Raw genomic sequence first — 21,589 nt, 5'->3', positions numbered from 1 at the left:
TGACCTCATCCCTTATTGATCTAACTAGTTGCACACCCCTTGGCTGACTCGAGATACTCTAATACAACAGTCACTCTAATACAACGATCATGTATGATATTCTATTAGAACAGTCTAGAGCTGTGCTACAACAAAAAAACTAAACAAACTAACTAAACAAACTAGTATAACCAATGAAGTAGGGATCTATACAATAAAATGTATGAAACAAGAGATGAATGATGGTATTACAGTATGGCTTGGTGGGAAAGTTCCTACTTTCATACATTAGCTATAACAACTATTTTGTTCAATGGCAAAGTTATGTGTCAAAGTAGGGACTTTCCCACTGAGCTATCCTGTAATACCATCATTCATCTCTTCAGTTGTTTCATTACTTTTTATTGTATAGATCCCTACTTCATTTTTAAATTAACAACCAATTTTTAAAAAAATACTAGTATAGTTTAAGCAAGAGTTCATAATATATATATATTTAGGAAATATATATATTATGAACTCTTGGTTTAAGCCATTCCAAATAAATTCGGTTTCCCGTCCTCTTAGGCACACTAGCATGTAGGTGAGTGATTCATTTTCATTACGAAATTGGAAACTTTTCAAGCTATTATTTGCCTAGGTATAGCCATTGAAAACAGTCTATATAACATTTTCAGCTTGCACCTTCATCTTTTATGTTGTGGGAATAGCACAAATGTGAATTGATAGCACACTGACATGTGAGTTAACAAGACAACCTTACAAGATCGATGATACCAAGCGCAGTGGTGGAGGAAGTAGTTGATATGAGGAAGGGGCTGACCAGGGACAGAAATGAACTGAGGCACTACATTGTCTCTGGTTTGGTAAGGTGAAACCAAAAAATAAAAAAGCCACAGCCAGCTGACAATAGCTGCCCACCTCACCATCTATGCATTTATAGCTGATAAGCTATGTAAAAATCCTTACATAGGTTGCTACACACTGCTCTAATACTATGACTGCTTTATTAGAGTGACTGCTCTATTAGAGTATCTCGATCTTTATCACGATTTTCAGCCCAACTCCAAGAAGGATCATTTCGGCGTGACATCATTTTTCAGCAGACCAAGGGGGGGCTTCAGCCCCCTAGCCTCCCTCTTTCCACCACCTATGACTAAGCGCCTGTGTGCAGTATGCAAGAAAAACTGGAAAATAATAGAATACGGCATACAACAATATTGCTAAATTTAGTCTGGCGTGGCCAGACCACTTTTTTCCCCTTTTTTGAGTGATAAAGTCTACCACTATCACTCAAAAATGGGAAAAAAAGCAGTCTGGCCATGTGAGACTAATATGTACTAACCAATCCATAACCTTGATCTCTGTTTTTTGTTGTTGATATTTTTTTCTGTAGTTGCTTTGTGTAAATTGTGTTGTCTTGCTTACTTAATTGTCCTTCTAACTGTATGTTCACGGCATGTGTTTACAAGGAAGAATGGCTTTGCCGATTGTTGAGAGGTTAAAATAATAATCAATTAATCCATCAATGGAGAGAGAGACAACTTGTTTTGTTTGTTAAGACAATATACAATTTAAGTACTGGGGTCTAGACGCAGGGGTACCATACACTGGGCGGACAGTACAGGAGCTTTGGCAAGACTTACACTATTAAATTACAATACAAAAATAATGCATGCAGAAAAGTTCGGTGCAAAACCAATAGGTTCCAGTCCGGCTAGAATTAAAAATCCTGTATGAACAGGAGACAGCAGTCTGCTCAAACAGAGATTTATAGTCTTCTTTGTCACTTCACAAGCGTTGGCTACTTGGGCAATTGTTCTGGCATAAAATGGCCTAAACAACCAATCTTGATGGAAATGAGATTAACAGATAAGCCAGAAAGCTGAACGTCATATTGTAAACAGCTATTGATCTGTTTTCCTCCCAAGCTCTAGCAGCCACATGTTGCTGGGTATTGGTGGGAACAGTTAGTTCGAACAAACAGATGGAATTATTGGAAGCTAACACCAAGTCAGCAGGGCTGCCCAGAGAAATTAGGGGCCCAGGGCAGAGTTAAAGAGAGGCCCCAGGGGCAAGGAAGGGTTCCCAACTTCAGTCTACATGCTGACAATGATATAGCTCCCCTCACCAAACATATTTTCTTATTAATAACTTGCTACACTGTTCCTCTAAAGAATACTGTGACTGCTCTATTAGAGTATATCGATTTTTTAAAACAGGTATTCAAGGGGCCCTTGATGGGGCCTCCTGGGCCCCCTTCAGGCTGGGGCCCGGGGCAAAATGCCCCAGTTGCCCCTTCCCCCCTGTGGGCGGCCCTGCAAGTCAGGTTTGCTAAATAATGGAATTTTAAACACGTGTGGGCTGGCGGTGGACTGGAAACAGTGCCTCCAGTGTTCGCCTTCCAGTGCCTAACTGGTAAAGCAAACAAACAAAGAATATATTTGGAGTGGCCTAGCTACCTTGCACCATATTATCTATGCTGGGACGATGATGCATGACATGTACTTGCTAAGGCTTTCAATTTCCGAAGTAAGGACACAACAAAATAATGACATAGCTGTGCATAATATATATATATATATATATTTTTTTTACAAATTAATGACACAAGATAAAACAGTACATAATAAACAAAACAAATTATCTTAAATATGGGCCTCAGCGACCTGCACAGCAATCGGTGCCTCAGCAATGGGACAACGCAAACTGGACCTGGCACCGCGAATGCACATAATTGCAGACCTCAACAAAGAGAAGCTCAATTTACATCTCAGCCATCCCATCACTATTCCATAGGAAAGACTGTGCTTTGCACTCAAAAGGTTGGCCAATCTCTTAAATGACATATATAGCTAGCAACACAACGATGGACATGTGGAGTCACTGTCAACAACACTGAACTGCACGTGACATGCATTACCTGTTATAGCTAAAAGTGCAGGAAAGTAAAATACTCGAGGAAATATAAAAGGAAACCACATGTTACAGCAGTCGCACTCTCCTTAGCGCGCCTTCCTAGACTGGAAAGTCACGTGTGGCGGTGCATTAATAGGAGTTGCTGACTCAGGAGTTGCGGTGACGACGAGGCCGGGTGACGATTTATCGAGGCAGGAATCAGGATTAGGAGTGATCGAAGAATTGATTTAGTGTACATTGCAGACGGTCGTGAACGCAACTGACTACAGTTTCCACCGATTAAATGCAGAGCTACAGCCTGAGTCTGAAGTCCTAGCGGGATGGGTGGAGCGGAGCAGGTGCTTATCATTTCCAATCGACTCAAGCGCCGTGCGGAGAAAAAGCGGGCTGGCCATGCGAGACTATGGAGCCTGATCTATTAATCAGCAAAAGCAATAGTATTGATTTGATTGATTTTACTGCATTCACAGCATCCACGTCAGTAAATGTAACAGAATCTTTTAGGTGCTGAATCTTTCCTCATTGTCATTGTGACAACAATGCATACTGCATGCTCCAAGAAGCTGTTTTCTCAAAGCAATCATGTAATGTGCACCGTAATTTTCACAGTGACCAATACAAGATCATTTGTTTTACAAATAGCCATATATTACTGGCATAGTTCATTGTCCAATGCAGATGAACATTGTGGCCTGATCACTAGATATCTGGCCAAATTAAATATCAACTACAGTGGTTGTTCCTAAATGGTATGCATGTAATAGTGCATTAGTAAGAGTTTGCAGTAAAGTTGCAGATCAAGTATATTGTAGTAAGGATGGTTGTCTAGTTAATGGTGTTTGGCAGATTGTGCCAATATGACACAACACTGACATGCACATATAAGGCAGACATGTAAATAGAAATTAAATGCTGAATAATTACAGTATCTCGGCAATGAAGGTGTCATGGAATAGTTTTACAGTTTTATGTAATAAATTATGTAAACTTGCCAAAATGGTCTTTTCAGCACTGCCATAACTGGTTGGAAGCCTTTCTCACAAGTATACCACACCCTGCTGTTGATATACAGCAATGCACAGAGATACTTTTATCTCAATAATGGAAAATCTTTATCACAATAATCATGAATTTTGTCATACTGCATGAATGTTCAGTATTGTCTAATAACATCAAGAGTTCATATCTATTATGGACTCTTGATAACATGTATACATTTACAACTATACTATACAGCAGTTGGACAGTATTTCATAGTACAGTACAATATTCAATAATTCATGTTATTAGAAAACATTAATGAAGTATTTTTGTGATAGATAAATGTTACGCATTGTATCTACTTTGTGTGACTGATTTTATGCTTACATATCTTCCACCAGTTATTGTACAACACCCTTATAGTCAAATGGTTGAGTTTGACTTTGATGTATATCTCAGATGTGGTGCTGTTGGTGATAACCTCAAGTACCAGTGGACTCATAATAATATTGTTCTTGTTCACTATAATGAAAGTGATATAATCATTAATAATGTACAATCATCTGATGCTGGTCAGTATCAATGTATAGTTAGTAATAGTGTTTGGAGAGTCATTTCAAGACCTGCTACTATCTTGGTGGTAGCTAGAGGTGAGTTGTGGTGTACAGATCACCAAAGTTCATTTTTATTACCCAAATAGTTCCTGGGCCTGATATGATCACTCATCCAACTGATACGAGTGCTGCTGCTCCATTCAGTGCTGTGTTCACATGTTCTGCTAGTGCATTTGGTCATATAAACATCACTTGGTATAAGAATAATGAAGCATACAAAACTATTGCTAACAAGTCAAACTTTACTCTAACATCATCACACAATGTTACTACTAGTAACCTCACCATTCTCAATGTAGCCATGAAGGATAGTGGTGTATATTATTGTGAAGCATGGGCTAATAAGAGAGCAACACAATCCAGATTGGTAAATTTGTTTTATGCTGGTATGTGTTCATTGCATTTGCATACATGTGGTGTTATGGTAGTTTTGTATGTTGAAGGTGTTCCATTAAAACCAGCAGTGATATCAACTTCTGCAGTGACTTTGACAGTAAATGACTTTAACTTATCAATGACATGTATGCCACAAAAAAACAACTTTGATTATTTGTGGGAAAGAAATAATGGTCTTCTTCCATCACGAGCACAAGGAATACACACATCACACATGAGTATTACTAATCTTATGCCAGAAGATTCTGGAGAGTATCGTTGTGTGTTGAGTAATACTACTGGTACAATTAGTTCTGATTATTTTAAGCTGACAATTGAAGGTATAACCATATACAATTTATTTACATATTAATGTACAACATTTCCAAATGTAGTGTCTCTACCATTGATATTGAATCACCCAAAGAATGCATCAGTTAATGTATTTGACCCTGTTGTATTTGAGTGTATGGCTGAAGGTTTTGGTTTTATTACAATCACTTGGAGGAGAGATGGTTACAAGCTACCATCAACAGCTACAACACAAACTACCAGATCACAGAACAAGATTATTAGTATATTAAGAATCACCAAAACTGTTGGGTACTATGGTGGAAGATATTACTGCATTGCTGTAAACGAAGCTGGAATGACTACTTCGCACCATGCTAATCTTCAAATACAAGGTATATAGAATCAACTCTTTAGTTTGATGTAATTATTATAACGTGTATTTCAGTACCTATTCCAGAAATAGTTGATTTTCCAAGGAACATTACTGTGCTACCAGGAAGGTTGGCTAACTTTTACTGCTTGGCATTAAGTTATGGATCACTGGTATATGACTGGAAGAAACTTGATGGAAGTAGCCTTCCCAACACTGCAATAAAGTCATTTGTGTACAGAAATTTTATTGGTGAAAATACAACATTTTATCATTTGGCAGTTTCCAACACTCAAATGTCACATGAAGGAGAATACTGCTGTATAGCACAAAACCAATATGGGACCACTACTAAATGTGCTTGGCTCAATGTAAACAGTAAGTCAGACATGTTATACATATTGTGTTAAACACTTGTATGACTTTTAGTTCTTCCTAAGTTCTCCAAACAACCAGTATCAGTTACAGTTAGAGCAGGTGTTGTGAATAAGGTGGTAATGCATTGTGAAGCTGGCGGAGAAGGTCCCCTTCATTACCAGTGGGAGAAGTATCAGTCATCTAATGATAGTTGGATAAGACCTTCTCATAGAGCAGTGAATATAAAATCACAACAGCTGACATTTAGTATAATCACAGAAGATGATGGTAGTGTATTATCTGATAATGTAACCATCACTGTGTATGGTGAGTTTTTAATGTCATGAATAGATAACACTGGTGGTGGAAATGAAAATGAGGGATGAGAGGACTCCCTCATCTTTATTTGTCAGTGCTTGTCACAAAGATACCCAGATAGAGCAGTCGATCACTATGAATAGTCACACCACATATCTTAAAAACTGTGAGAAAAGGAAAATAGTCTGAAATACTATCTAAAATGTTTCAATATAATAATTATTATTATTTTAAGTCCATATGTAACTCCTTCTCGGATTGGAATCATTTTTATACTGCAAATGCCCTCCACCTTCAGGACCCCACATACCAAATTTGAGCAAGGTTATTGGGAAATATAAGCCTTCAAATTTCAGCTTAATTTTTTTTTTTCTTTGTTTAGGGGGCTCGGGGGGCTTAGATTTTCTTCTTTTTGCACACTTTACAAAAACCATTATAAAATGCAAATGTGTAGCTTGATTGTCTTGAGCTTTGGTACACTTTAGAATGTATTGCGGCACAATCATGTGCCAAGTTTGGTGCAAATCTGATGCTTATTTTTGTGTCGTAATTTAATAGTGTAAGTTTTGCCAGGGCTCTGTACTTTCTGCCCAGTGCATGGTACCCTGAGTCTAGACCCCTGCACTTAAGTTGTAATTTATAAAACAAGACGTCTCTCTCTCTCTCAAAATCGATAGGATAGAATATATCTGACTGCTCTATTAGAGTATGTGATCTTCATAAAGATTTTCAATACACACCTTCCTCACATACCCTTCATGCACTTTTAAGAATCAATGTATAAGTTTCCTATTACACACTGCCTCTGCCCTGTTCCCATTTGTTCTGTGTGTTTGTGCTGAAAAACTTTGATAGTGTGATAGTCTGGTGTGTTCCTGCTGAAAGCCTACAAGTTAATATTTCAGAAGGGGTTTCCTGAACCCCCAGGAAACCCCCCTAAATACATCCCTGCACATGCACACACACACACACACACACACACACACACACACACACACACAACACACACACACACACACACACACACACACACACACACACACACTACACACACCACACACACACACACACCACCACCACCCCTGGTTGATAGTTTTACAGTATACATATGCACGTACTTGTTTGTTTTATAGGTCCTCCTACTGGTACTATTACTAAGGATACTGAAACTTTGGAAGGAAAAAAAGTTAACTTGATGTGTAATGCTACCAATGACATTGATGCTCCTCATCCTGTACAAGTTAACTGGTATCACAATAACCAACTACTAACACCAGATAGAAATGATGCACTAGTTTATCTAAAGCTCAACACAACAAAAGAGATACAGTCAGTGTTGTTGTTTGATTCAGTAAATCGCACTGATAATGGAAAGTACACCTTGTAAAGCATTCAAACCATCACCTTTCTATATTAAACTGAATACTAATCTTGTTGTAGAGTGTGAGTTATAATGTAATCTGTTTTGATGATTATATTATATGTGTTGTTGTACATAGATGGTCCAGAGGTTGCTATTGACCCTTCATCACCACAAACAGTTAGTGTTAATGGTTTGTTACAGTTGAACTGTATTGTTAGGGGAGAACCCAGTCCTTCAATAAAGTGGAAAAGTGGCAGTCTTGTGTTGCCAATGAACCATTGTATAATGTTCCAACTACATTTCCCCACACTACAGTATACACCTGTGTGGGAACAAACAATGCTGGAATTATACAACGCACTGCAGGGAATAGTATAACTGTGAATGGTATGTACACTGCATGTACATAGGTAGGTGAATAGAATGACAATAATGTATTCTTATAAACTGTAGTGATTCCTGGATGTCATCCATCATTAGAAGCTCCTGTAAATGGTAGTAAAATTTGTCATCAAGATGGGAGGATTTGAGAAATATATCAACTTCAACTGTAATGCTGGTTACTTTCTTAATGGAAACACATTGGCAATATGTAAAGATGGCAAATGGAGTACTACAACACCAGTTTGCATTAAGATTTGACTAATTTCTAGCCACATAATGACTGACATTTAGCTGTTCTGTTTGCATCATTTCTAGGCCGATTGTACCTATTATCCTACCCCATATGCTGTGTGTCGTTTTCTTTTACTTACCTAGTTGATAGATCATCTGTTTTAGGCAATGACTAAGTAGCTGCAAAATTATTAATTATTTATTGTTTGCTTGCTAAATTGTTGAAGCAGCTGCATTTTTGCAGTTGTCCTGTGGGGACATGCCTACATGTCTGGTTACCTGAAATAGTACTTTAATGTGTGTGTGTGTGTGTGTTGTGTGTGTGTGTGTGTGTGTGTGTGTGTGTGTGTGTGTGTGTGTGTGTGTGTGTGTGTGTGTGTGTGTGTGTGTGTGTGTGTGTGTGTGTGTGTGTGTGTGTGTGTGTGTGTGTGGTGTGTGTGGGTGTGTGTGTGTGTGTGTGTGTGTGTGTGTGTGTGTGTGTGTGTGTGTGTGTGTGTGTGTGTGTGTGTGTGTGTGTGTGTGTGTGTGTGTGTGTGTGTGTGTGTGTGTGTGTGTGTGTGTGTGTGTGTGTGTGCATGTGCACTGGTGCGTGCAGAGGAAGTATGACACCCTCACATGAGTGCACTCATAGGATTTGTGTAGAACAATTAAAAGCCAACTTTAGGAGGGGCTCATTGAAAACTAGTAAGCTTTTCATACATAATTTAATGGTGCAGGAAACCCCAATGGTTTGATATTAGTATAGGAGATGTGATCAAGACCTTACTGCATGAAACGAACAATAGAAAGAATAGCACTCTGGAAATTGTATTTAAGTCTGTAACCCAGATTAAATATCAAATATGCAATTAATATGACTTCTCTTTGATAGTGTCATACCACCTATGGTGTGTGTGCATGCGTGTGCATGTATCTGTGTACCTATACCTATCTTGTCAGTCCTATATGTTCTAACTATCCACCTGTCCAATTATTAGGTCATAACTTGTGACAACAATATCAATAATACTTTATTACAAAAGAAACGCTAACGTTATCCAATTAATATCAATTATATTGGGGCTAATTTGCCATCTTTATAATTGTACACTTTGATTACTAAAGTAATCAAAGTATGTATACTAGCTACCTAATGGATGTGCAAGTCAAACTAAGAAACATATGTGGAATGTGAAAATAAATACATATCTAATATTTATGTTCAAATAGCATAGGATGCCAGATAACTTCTCAGACTTCAACAAATGAGTGAAGGCTTGTAGAGCTCATTAGCCTGTAATGCTGCTGACTCTATTAGCATGTGACTGCTCTATTAGAGTATCTAATATTTGTTTAAGTGGAACAATACAGCATTGTTGCAATGCCAGCACTTTGGTGTAAAATCCAACCTATATCGAACCTTTTCACTCATATTTCCACTGACTGTTTATGTTCCTACTTATTCTACTTTTCATTCCTGCTATTTGTCTAGAATTCTACTTACCCTGATGATACTACACAAGATTCAATTGCGCATTGTAGTAGTATTATTATTGCAGTGCATGGCTGACATATAACAGTCTTGAGATTTTAGTCTTCCAAATGTCAGCCAGTATCCACAATTATACAATGGCTGTAGAAGAGAGAAAGGGCAAATTTGATATGCAGTATTACCACTGATGTTGATGTTCCCAATGCAAGAGTAGAGTGTAAAAGATGAGATGAAGAACTTGAGATTGTGTGTCAATTTATAACAACAGTGATATGACAATTCTTTTCCAGAGTTTAATTCTGTTTCAGTGGTCTGCAGAGTTTATAGTGGTCCAGAAATCCATGCAGAGTTAAGTACTAATTCACTCCACACTATACAGTGTACATACATGTGTATTGGAAGAAACTATAGCTATTACATCTGCAGACATCACTGTAATTGTTGAAGGTTCGCAAGCACAACAGCTATTAACTATATATATGTTGGTTTTCTAATCTTGCACTGCATGTACTACCAGCAGTAAGGAATTGACTCAACACAGGTTGCATGTCACACCAAACTACACCCAGCTGGTGTAGTGTATTATAAACTTGAAGCAGTGTGCAAGAGTGGTACCTCATTATTGTTAATGCTATATATATAGACTAGCATAGATACTGCCATACATGTCAGCTAGCAGTGATAATTAGTTTTCAAATAAAGGACACAGTATAACAGTATAAAATAATTAATGCTGCCGTACGGTTTGAGTTCAAAGTTAAAGTTCAAGGGGTCAATAGTAGTTGGTCTTTTTTAAATAACAATTTATTTAAATGATGGATGTTCTATTAGAGTAGCTGACTGTTCTATTTTCCTAGAAGAGATTAGCTAGTAGTCCTTCTCTTCTCACTCTTTCTGTGTTTTCATTGCCCAGGTATGCTGTAGATACATACTGTGTACTTAGTACACAGTATAGGTGCGATTGCATCTAGCTTCTACTATCTTTCTAGCTAGCACACAGTAAATTTTGGAGGGGTGTGCCATATACACCCCCACCTTTGTATATCATTTATCACTCTTTTACAAGAATGTGGCAAGATCATCCAGAGATGTGGATGAATTTACTTACTTACTTAATTGTTGTATTTATTAGTTAACTATACTTAGCAAATTGTATGTGTGTGATTGTACCATTTGGGGCTTTTCACCCCCTGGGCAAACCAGCTGAGCTGACAGCCCAGTAATGCCAGTATATATCTAATCTTAAATCATCCTAAGGTATACACTCACAAGTCACAACAAAATAGAGGTGGTTTTATAAAAAGGAGACCTAGTACTAGGTAATGCACTGTTCCATCCCACTGATCCCAGACAACCTTTGAGAAGCTACAGTGACATGTTATAATGGATTGGATTGTCGTATTATAAAATCTTAGTATGTAATTGCATTTGCCAATAGCACAAGTGGAGCAAATAATTGTCTTATTCCCAGTTAGCTATATATAATATATACAGACCCTCAAGGTAGTGTATGAGATTGCTGGAAGCAGACACAACAAAGATGACAATGAATGTTATAATGATAATAGTAGGACTCGTGAGACAAGTATAAACACAGATAATTCATGCAGTTGGTCTATATATCTATGAGAAAGAGGTATATATGTGTATATATGAGAATGAGTCATCTTCAATGAGAGTCCAGTTATTGCACTATACCCAGTCTGTTACATTTGAAGGTTCTACCAAGATAACGGTACTAGTTTTGTTGTGATGACTGATGAACCCGGTCAAAAAAAGACACTTAATCCCTATCAATGGTGCCAAAGGAGAGATTGTTCTTTAGATAATTTTAAAATATTGATGTATCTGTCATTACCTCCGGTCCCTGGGGTAATGTGCTGTGGTACCGTGGCTCCCCTCTCTCTATTAATGGTACCTGTAAAGGTTCACTTCCATTTTTTTTGTTTGTCGTATGTAGTGGTGTACTTGGTCTCCATTGTGATGGCTATTAAATACACATTAGCAAGTTCTGTGTCAGCAGATGCCAAAAAAACATCAGGGAGGTGATATTATGTGTTTATTTGTAAGGTTGTAGTTAAAGATGAAGATAAGTGTAGTAGACTGTGTCAGTGGTGCAGTTCATGGGGGCACAGTGAGTGTGCTAAAATAAGTATGGAAGAATGTACCATGCTATATATAAGTCTAGCAAAAGACTAGTTTTCCTCTGTGCCACATGTGCATCTGAGGTCCTTGAACATTTTGATGACAGAAACATCAACCAATCTTGATGGAAAGCTTGCCTGAGAAAAAGTCAACTTGAAAACCAAGCTCGGATGCAGATGTTGAATCTAAACAACAAGAATTTAAAAAAGAATCAACACTCTAACTTTCCAAGTGTCATAAATGTTCTGCACTCCTGAAACCAAACCACTACACTTATAGCTGAGGATAACAAGTTGATAGCCTATATAATCTTGCAGGATCAACTTCTAAAAGTCTGAAGATATAAAGCATGCTACTGACATTTTAATAACTTACTGTGAGCAAAGGCCACTGTAACTAAGGCCATTAGTCTTGGAAAGAAATTGGAAAAACTAAAGTTACTGTTGACACTGTTGAGACAAAAGCATGGACTTATTCACCGCAACTGTACAAATCTATGGAAGGCCAACCCTTCAAGCTTTTATCATAAAATTTACATAACCTTGGATCTAACAGAGAGAGGCAAATCACCAACTGCATATGAAGCTCAAAGAATTGAATAAGATTCTCCCATGTCACTGATATTAACACTAACCCTACGATTATATTCCAAACTTATCTTTTTACATAATGACCCCTCCCATAACTCTGCTTTTAATTTTCCTGGTCTACTGATTAATGCACAAAGTATTATGAATAAAATTGGTGAACTTGCAAGTTTGGCATATTCTTACAAACCTATGACAGTTGCTATCACCAAAACATGGTGTAAAGACTCTGTTGGTGATGCTGAGATATGGCTTATATAGGTATGATAGATGACAACAACACATGCTACATCAGATGTAGCTGTACCATCCAATTAAGAAATAGTGTTGTGTATCTTTCACCAAACTCCATCTAAATTGTGCTACATCAACATCCCTGAAGGTGACCAATCACTATCTGCTAGCCTGTTGAAGATGGATTTTTATTTCTTTTTAAATGCTCTTCTTGAGCCGTGCTGGTTTATTGTTTGACTTATGCTGACAAGGAACAAACTTACTTTGCATGGACATCTAATACGATGTTCTTCTTCTTAAGGATAAGCCAATTATCATTTACATCGCTGCTAGATAAAACAGTCAATATTGATAAGGTACTTATTCATTGTTGGTATATTGGTGTTAGGGTAATTCAATTCCTTTCAGAACTATACCACTATAGCAAATAATTTATACATTCCACAATAAAACTTCATGGTCAATACCATTGCAGGGACACAGGTGGTTAATATTGCTATCCTCTATCATTTTACGGATCTGAAGTGAATACAAGATAAATAATCTTGACCTAGTTGGTTTGAAGCTATCAGAAGCTGAGAAATAAGGTTAAACAGGTTATTTGGAGAGCCAAGACTGATCATGAATCTTCAATTATCTGACCTTCAATCCAATCTTAAAATGGCTGCATAAGTACATTAGGCAAAAGCAAGAAATTCAGCATTTCATCAGCTCAACTTGACCTGATGGATCGACAGCTATACACCAAATCTCTGGCCTATTTCTTTACATCAGTTTTCATTCATAAAGACCTTCAAAAACTACCAAATTTTCCTAGTAAAGTTAATGATGTGAACTGTGATTTTGTTCAGTGTTACCTGGTGTATCATAAACTTTCAAAACTTAACCCCGCCAAAGCCAAAGGCCTGCTTGTGTAAGCCTCTTTGTTTGCTCTACAACCAATCATTACAGTTAGGCCAACCCCCCCATGATTGGAAATTGGCAAACGTAACTCCTGTGTTTCAAAGAAATATGTGTTAAGACTCCTATGTTAATGCATATCCCTATATAGATAAACTGATGATATCAAGATTTAATCACAGATAACAAGTTATGCTCCAGAATGATTTGGATAAACTTTGTAGTTGGCCAAAGAATGGTTATTACATTTTAACATTGTTATAAGTGCAAATATTTAAAGTATGGTACTCGGCTTCACCTTATGAATATTATATGGATGACAATTAACAGGTCTAATTCTAAGCTTGACGTTACATTGTTCCATCAGGGAAGGATTTTGGAGTCTGCATGGATAACATCCAAGCCTGACTTTACACTACAATGTGATAAAGCGTCTGCTAAAGCTGTGCAATCTCTTGGGTTAACAAAAAGGACCTTTACCCACCTGACTAAAGAATGCACAAAACTTACATTGTCCACATTTGGAATATTGTGTTCCATTTGTAATCTGTATTTAGCAAGGAACATAGATAAACTAGAGCAGATGCCACAAAGTTAGTTCCAGAATTAGTTCAATTACGAACCATAGGAAACAAGAGAGACAAAGAAGAGATTAGATAGATGTGTATAAGTTGGTTAACCATCTGAACAGAGTCTTACCAGATCAATTTTTCACCTTCAAGAGTGTCATAGAGGTCATGATCAAAGAATATTTAAGCAGCATTGTAGGATCATCCCAAGACTGACAAATAGAGTTGTAAATCAGTAGGAGCTCCTTCCCCCAATTAAGAAAGTCTTGACCAGCATTTGGATATGAGCTTTGCTTTAATTGTTTGTTGCTTTGTCCATAATGTAATACATTTAAATGCCATATTTTAGGCCAGGCAAAGTAGATTCCTTGTTTCTCATCAGCCACTCCCTCAATTTGATGTGGCGGGCAATCATTATGACATAATGTTAATTAATTATTTTAAAAATTTGTTTTTATACCATATATTACTAGAATCACGTCATGATATACCAACCATATTATTTTTACACAGCTGCCCATCTACAGTAGTGGTGAGACAAACGAGACAAACAAATGCCATTGTTAACACAAGGTGCATCACGTGTGTTAAGATCACACACGAAACAGGGGGCATGTCATACTAGAATGTAATAATGAAAGGTGTTTTGGCAGAAGCAGGAGGCTGATGAGAAACAAATAATCTACTTTGCCTGGCTTTATTGGCTTATGGCTATTGACACCCATTATTCACATCAGGATGTAAAGCCATTCTAGCATGTATGCTTCAATGCCTAAAGTGGCCATTACTCACATAGGATAAGTTGAAACATGTACAAATTTTCATAGTCTTCTTACTATCCTCAACAAGTACTCGTGGACACAACCTGCATTTTGGCATTCCTTTTAATAGAACCAATCAAATTTCCTATCAGAGTTCATTTGGAGGGATTTTTTTCCTTACTTTGGCCCCTTTTCTGTTACACCTTATTCAGTCAGTAAGTCAAGTCACTAAGTCAAGTCACTAGGTCTAAGTCCTTGTAGGTTAGGTAATCCTAAGGCTGCAGCACATGTTGCTGTTAGACCTTCAGTGCTGGTCACTGTAAAGCACTAATAATAAATACTTTAAGTTTAAGGAAGAAAATCCATCCCTCCTGGAGGAAGACTGAGTGTGGCCCCGACTAGACATTGGGTGACCTGCAGTTCGAATCCTGGGGTTGGAGGGATTTTTTTCCTTACTTTGGCCCCTTTTCTGTTACACCTTATTCAGTCAGTAAGTCAAGTCACTATGTCAAGTCACTAGGTCTAAGTCCTTGTAGGTTAGGTAATCCTAAGGCTGCAGCACATGTTGCTGTTAGACCTTCAGTGCTGGTCACTGTAAAGCACTAATAATAATAATAATAATGCCACATGGTTCTTATCTTCTAAATACACTACACATCATGGCATATAAAAACACACACAACTAAAATAAACTTGAGGCTGGCAGTTTGCTCATCTCTGTACATGCATACCACATACAAAAAAGTGGTCCGGCGCTAGATCTGTGAGATTATAGCTACGTACGTGACTAGAAAGCTTTACGATTATGCGTTTAGGAGTTACCCCTCCACGCCTGTCATAAATAATCATGACCTGTTTGTCATATACATGCACACCACATGACACCATTGGTGTACCATTTGACACTTATCATATCAATGGTCCAGGGTCAGTTTTCAAGCACCACCCACGGCATACATAGCACCCCTCCATATTATGTAAGCCTCTAGCATAGGGGTTTATAAATATCTGCTTCTGGGGACTGTAGTAGATCACGTGAGACAAAAGTAGCTTTCAGTTTTTAAGTTAACTTTCTAAGATTGCATTTAACTTACAAGTTGTTCGTACGTAAACCATATGACCACCAGGAACAATCATCAACGATTGACGCTTATGTTTCGAAATAATGCCCATTTTGTTACTTCACTCGTGATCTCATTGGTGGTCACGTTGTGGTCAACATTGTGTCCGTAAGTGGAACACTGCGTGGAAACATTTTATAGCGTATCATTGTCTTAGTTCGGAGAAAGAAAGAGGAGCCTACTTCTGCGTGAAAAACGATAATGGGTTGGCGTTCGAGGTTTCTTTTACCTCTTGTGGTCTTCGCCATTAGAGCAGGTAATGAGTTGCTTGCGTGTGTTGTTTTGTGTTGTCAGTTGTTGTTATACATTGCGGTAGTGTGTACCCACTGCTCTTTGTCTCTGATTGTATGTATACTAGTAATATTTTACACCTCGTGCAATAATTGACTGACGGCGTCAGAATGGCGCTGTTTTAATTTAATAAAATTTAAAAGGCTGTCTCGCGCGCCACCTGAGGTGCATTAGTCTCGTGACTTCTACCGTATGTATTTGAAGTCACTTTGTGCAGCGCTCTTGTTTCATTTGAAATAACTGTTGATAGTCATGAAATGTGATGATGCAGGGCAGGCAAACCTGTTGATATGCCCAGAGGACATAGCTAGAAGCCCCAAGAAAAGTGTAATTTTCATCCTTTAGTGATATCAGTATTTCATTAGCTGACGAAGCACATTTTATGGTGCCTACAATAGTGATTTATGTTGATGCATGATCACACATCATGTTGTTTAACACACATGACTTTCTGTATTCTCATGAGTATAAGATTCTGTTAGTAGATCAGGAATGAAGACCGAGTATGGTGATACACTCAGACAGGTAAGGGGCTTACTCTTGTCATTATATGAAGAATGGCTGTGGTGATTTCCAAAGATTCAAAGAGCCTTGCACAGTTGGAAGAATTACTACGAGCTATGTACTCTTGTCTTCGAGACCCTTTTCTTAGTGGTGGCACTTATCAATTAGAGATTATAAGGGCCCCTTCTGGAAGTGTCTGGTGTAATTCTTATGCCTTTTTTGTCTACCAATCCCAGAGTCTGGTGAGTGATGATTAGTGTTTAATGACAACACAAGATTTTACAAGAGGTGATGATTAAACCATAAATGTACAGCATGCTACAGACTTTATTAAAGAGCAAAGGGCTTACCTCATATTGTCACCTCTTGTGTAGTTATTAATAACCCACTCAGCATCATCACCTGTAAGTGCTCTATAACTTTTTGTTGTACTAGCCAGCATATCTGCAGTTGTAGGTGACTTTTTTACCAGGTACACGCTCCATAGCCGACCGAAGAAGGCTGATTACTGTAATTTAAATTTGTGTGCGAGTCTGTCATTTTGCCCATGTGAGCAAACAATTTTGTGTCAAAAGCAGCCTGCACATGTTAATTGAAGGCTTTGTGAACATTGTATTACACTTTCAAGAAACTAAGCTTTATGCTGAGGTCAGAAATTCGAGTTAAATAGGTTAAAGAACATGTTGTGAACAACTTTCCTAATGGGCTATATGAATGTAATACAACTGAAAAACAGCATTAGACTTTGTAGGATACCAGACATATGAATTCCTTCGAGGAGAAAGGGGGGTACATTTGTGTCTTGTACTTACGCAAACAAAAATGAAGGGCACCCTCGAGTCTAAACAACTCACATGAGAAAACTAAACACACTAAAGCAGTTGATAGATACTTCTGTGCGTAATTTGCTTTTTAAAAGTATAGGTTAGAAATCTACACGAGGATCTTTGTGGATTTTAAAAACCCACAAAGATCCAAAGGCATGGTGACCGACTTAGAAAATTTATCAGTGTTTATATGGGCATATAGGTGAAGTCATTGTGGGACTGGGTTATATGTTGTTCTGAAATCGTCACACGCTGTTAAAATAATTGCGGAAGACTGAACATGCTTTTGCCCTGAAAAAATCGAAGCTCGCACTGCTTCCTTTTACAAGTTCACAAGCCTTAGACTTGGATCCGACATGGCTGGGAAATGGCAGTGATTGATAAGGTCGACCCGGGTTGGCGCTTGGATTAACAGTAGCCAGTGCTCACAGCAGTGTAAAGAGCACATATGTCAAAGAAGCAGCTTGTGTGGATTTATATGATGGGAATGATTGTCACAAGTTGTGTCTTCAGTGGCGCCACAGTAGAAGGAAGAACAGCCGGCACAGTTTTGAATATGGACCCCACCCACATTACACGTAGCGTAAAATAACGTTTCTACAAGGAAGCTTACCCATTTAGGTATTTAGTATTGTTCAATAGAAGATGAAAACAATAGAGTGGTTAACCACCTGTTGGCCTGGGTGAGTGGTCACCCATTGCAGGCTATCAGCCTGATTATGCTTGGAGGGAACATTGCAAATCAATGATCGAAAGTGAGATTTGTGATGTGTGAGGTCTATCTGCTAGCAGGTCTCTAACCATTTTAAGAACCTGCTAGCAGGTCTCTTAGTGGATTTTAAAGACCTAATTATCCTCCGAAGATCAAAGCATATTATACATACCATTTTCTAATAGTTTGTTAGAGTTATGTTTCCTTAGTAGTGCATAGCAATATAATTACTGAATTATAATGTAATTCAAAATACAAATCTAATTATCTAGCTTAGTTAAAAATAACATGGATATATACTAAATTATATACATGGTTGATTAATTACCTGTTTATAATTACCTGTTTAGTTTGAATGGGATAGTATTAACTATGTGGACGCCTGGTTTTTAAAAGTAGCATAACATCAACTTGTTTTCTATGATCCCTAATTGAACTTAAAATCCTAATAATATTTTCCTTGTTGGAATGAAAGTAGGGATGTTAGAAGAGCACTGTTCTCTTGCAGTACAGTTTAGTAGTCTTGATAAGTTCTTTAATGTTCTTCTTAGTTCAGTATTAGTAACAATTTATTTGTAGACATTCTCTTTTGTTTTCGAGTGATATCAGTTGAACTACTGAGTTGCCATTGGAAGGTAAAATGAACCAGCCACCATCTGTAGTAGGTCATTTTAGAGCAGTTTGGTATTTGACATGGTTTAGTTTGAGGCAATTTGGAATAGAGAGCTAAGCAATGATTTTTTAGGAACTTCAATTTGGAATGAACAAATATAAGAGGGGTATTTGCTTAGAAAGATAGTGGCGCATGGCGTCATGGCCTGTGGAGTACTCCCTAGAGGTGTGTGATATATCGAAAAATTATCATTATCATATCAAATTCAATATATTGCAATTGAAGATTTAAGATATTATTCGATGTATCGAGAAATTTTGGTCTGTAATTGTGCAATCGTGCTAGAAATGAAGGTCTGTTCTGTGTAATTTAGCCTTTTTAAAAGCTTTTCTACCAGTTCCCTAGGTAGTAGTACTATGTAATGGTTTTTGTGAATCTATTGTATTTAAAGTAGATTTGTAAATGTAACCGCCCACGCAATTACTCTTCCCACGCAACTTATTAAAATCAAATCGATATGATATTTTACTGATTATCAAAATCCTGATATTGTACATCTTCCCAGTTGCAACAGAGATTGAATCTGGTGGCCCGACTTTAATTTAACCCATTGCCACTAAATTCTTGCCACTACTAGCCGAATTGCCAAATTGTACCATATTACCCTTACCATACACAGAACTACTTAGTAACGATACATCTAAATACTTGCTATGAAATAAGGAACTGGATTATGTAGTTTTTGTTTACATAATATTAACCACAATGAAGTTATTACTCGGCATGTCCAAACATTGGTAAAAACCAGCCCGAACAAACAACAGAATCCCAACTAACTATCTACAAAGGTGCCTTACACTCCAAAGAACTTTTCTATACAGTTTACAGTTTACTTGCAGTGCGATCCATTCCACAGCTGGTTTCTTCGCATTTTTGCTGTTGTGCATGTGTATCTGCACTCATGACCACCATGCCACGTCTGGGATAAAGCAGCCGACTGTTGACTTTACCTGTCTCCATCGATGTATAACACTTTCTTTGTTATTAACAAGTTGTTTTTAACTCAAGGAACAATTTAATTTGCCTATTATGAGAGGTTACATTTTACGCTATTACATAATAAATGCGCACTAGTTCGGGAAGGATCTAGTTACCCCAGAAATGGGACTCCTATGGTGTCCACTTTGGCACTAGCACATCTCACTTTATAGCGAAGCTAGATTTTGTTTCCTGTGTGATTTATAATGCCATGTCGCCATATGGTGGCTGCTGCCATTAATGGGTTAACACTACTAAAGATCTAACAAGAGGACATAGAGACTTTGGAGCATTGGCATTATCAGGCAAGGTAATTTTAAAGGAAGCAACATACCCTCCCTAGTAGTTTAACTGGTATTCTACAGAACAGGGGAGGAGGATCAGAAAATCGCCTAAAGTTTATGTGTGGTCAACGTAATTAATTGCGTGGGCGGCCGTTTTTTGCAATGTTTGTTAAAGTTTTGCCGCTAACCCCTTTCATGGAAAAAGAAACCAAGTAGTTATAAAACAGCTAATAACACACTGTTCACACTAGCCCAGTAGCACGGTTTGGAACGGTACAGCTCAATAGAAAGTGCGATGTGCATACCATCCATACCGGGCCCAACCGAACTGAGCCAACCCACCCGATTGGACCAGTCCAGCATGATACGGTACGATAATTACTCACCAGGCACACAAAATAATAATTTTATAAACTCACCATGCAATGAAGAATGGCCCAGAAACACTGCCGACATGATGTTTAGCATGAAAGAAAGTCTAGCAAAAGTTATGAACTACTTGTCGTCGTGGCAGTTACTGTTTTACTCACTTTGATTCACGGCACGATTTCTGCAGTTCTACACGGCCTCCTATCTATTGCTGTCTTGTTGAATTGAAAGAATTCTAGTGTTGTGCGATATGGCATATTTTGTACATTGCCTATAACAATTATTGCTCTCTTCTTTTATCACAGTATGATAAATTATCACGATATGCAAATTACATGAAGTCATGGTAATAAATCAATAGTATTTGAGTATAAACTAGGGCTGGGATGAATATTGAAATTACCTTCGAATATTCACTTGTAAAATGCTCGAACATTCGAAGCTTCGGTTTTAGCTTTCAAGTTACAGGTTTTCTTGTACTTACTAACATCCTTCTTAAGTTTTATCTTTCTAGTCCTATTTAATAAGTTTGCAAGCATTTGGATAGTGCATAACAGCAGTACTGAATGACTCGATCGATCGATTGCAAATGGGCGTGTCCGCTATACTGCAATCATGCATAGGTAAACACCAACTAATGGCTAAATGGACGTTTTCCTGCAATATCTATCACTTTATAAGGTGTTTCAAGGCTATAAGTATGGTAGCAAGCTAAACTGCGATGGGGGTGTGGCACCTGCGAAGAGCGAACATCGATCGCACAAGATCAATAAGCAGCTGAAATAAAGACAACGACGTTTATTTGTAATTCTTTCTTAAACAGTGAGTGCATTACGAAGCTTCGAAAGATACTTGTTAAAGTTCGAAATTTACTTAACCTTCGAACCACCGAAACATTCGAAGCTTCGTCCCAGCCCTAGTATAAACCATGTAAAATAGTCCCTAGCATGCGCTTTCCTCTGCAAGTGAGCCTGTTAT

At 37.8% G+C, this 21,589-nt stretch overlaps 1 protein-coding gene and 1 long non-coding RNA gene across 2 annotated transcripts; both read left to right on the top strand.

Annotated features, from left to right (window-relative positions):
• The first annotated feature begins 4,306 nt into the window (after positions 1-4,306).
• LOC136256542 (cell adhesion molecule-related/down-regulated by oncogenes-like) lies at positions 4,307-6,018 on the top strand. The gene is made up of 6 exons (XM_066049522.1): positions 4,307-4,529; positions 4,580-4,879; positions 4,922-5,209; positions 5,264-5,554; positions 5,608-5,903; positions 5,962-6,018. Exons 1-6 carry the CDS (start codon positions 4,307-4,309, stop codon positions 6,016-6,018), a joined length of 1,455 nt encoding a protein of 484 aa, XP_065905594.1.
• Positions 6,019-7,593: 1,575 nt separating this feature from the next.
• On the top strand, positions 7,594-8,345 carry LOC136256058 (uncharacterized). Its single transcript, XR_010701298.1, has 3 exons — positions 7,594-7,650; positions 7,707-7,957; positions 8,024-8,345. It is a non-coding gene; the product is annotated as an uncharacterized lncRNA (long non-coding RNA).
• Positions 8,346-21,589: the final 13,244 nt, after the last annotated feature.

The sequence above is a fragment of the Dysidea avara genome, chromosome 5 (genome assembly GCF_963678975.1).
Source record: "Dysidea avara chromosome 5, odDysAvar1.4, whole genome shotgun sequence".
Taxonomy (NCBI): Eukaryota; Metazoa; Porifera; class Demospongiae; order Dictyoceratida; family Dysideidae; genus Dysidea; species Dysidea avara.
Note: the sequence above shows the minus strand (reverse complement) of the source record. Positions and strands in the feature narration are given on the sequence as shown.

What these genes read in the sequence shown, in the direction of transcription:
- LOC136256542 (XM_066049522.1), top strand. Translation starts at nt 4,307, where the DNA reads ATGGTTGAGTTTGACTTTGATGTATATCTCAGATGTGGTGCTGTTGGT. An exon ending in GGTAAATTTGTTTTATGCTG is followed by an intron (nt 4,880 to 4,921) that starts GTATGTGTTCAT and finishes GTGTTATGGTAG; the next exon opens with TTTTGTATGTTGAAGGTGTT. An exon ending in TGCTAATCTTCAAATACAAG is followed by an intron (nt 5,555 to 5,607) that starts GTATATAGAATC and finishes CGTGTATTTCAG; the next exon opens with TACCTATTCCAGAAATAGTT.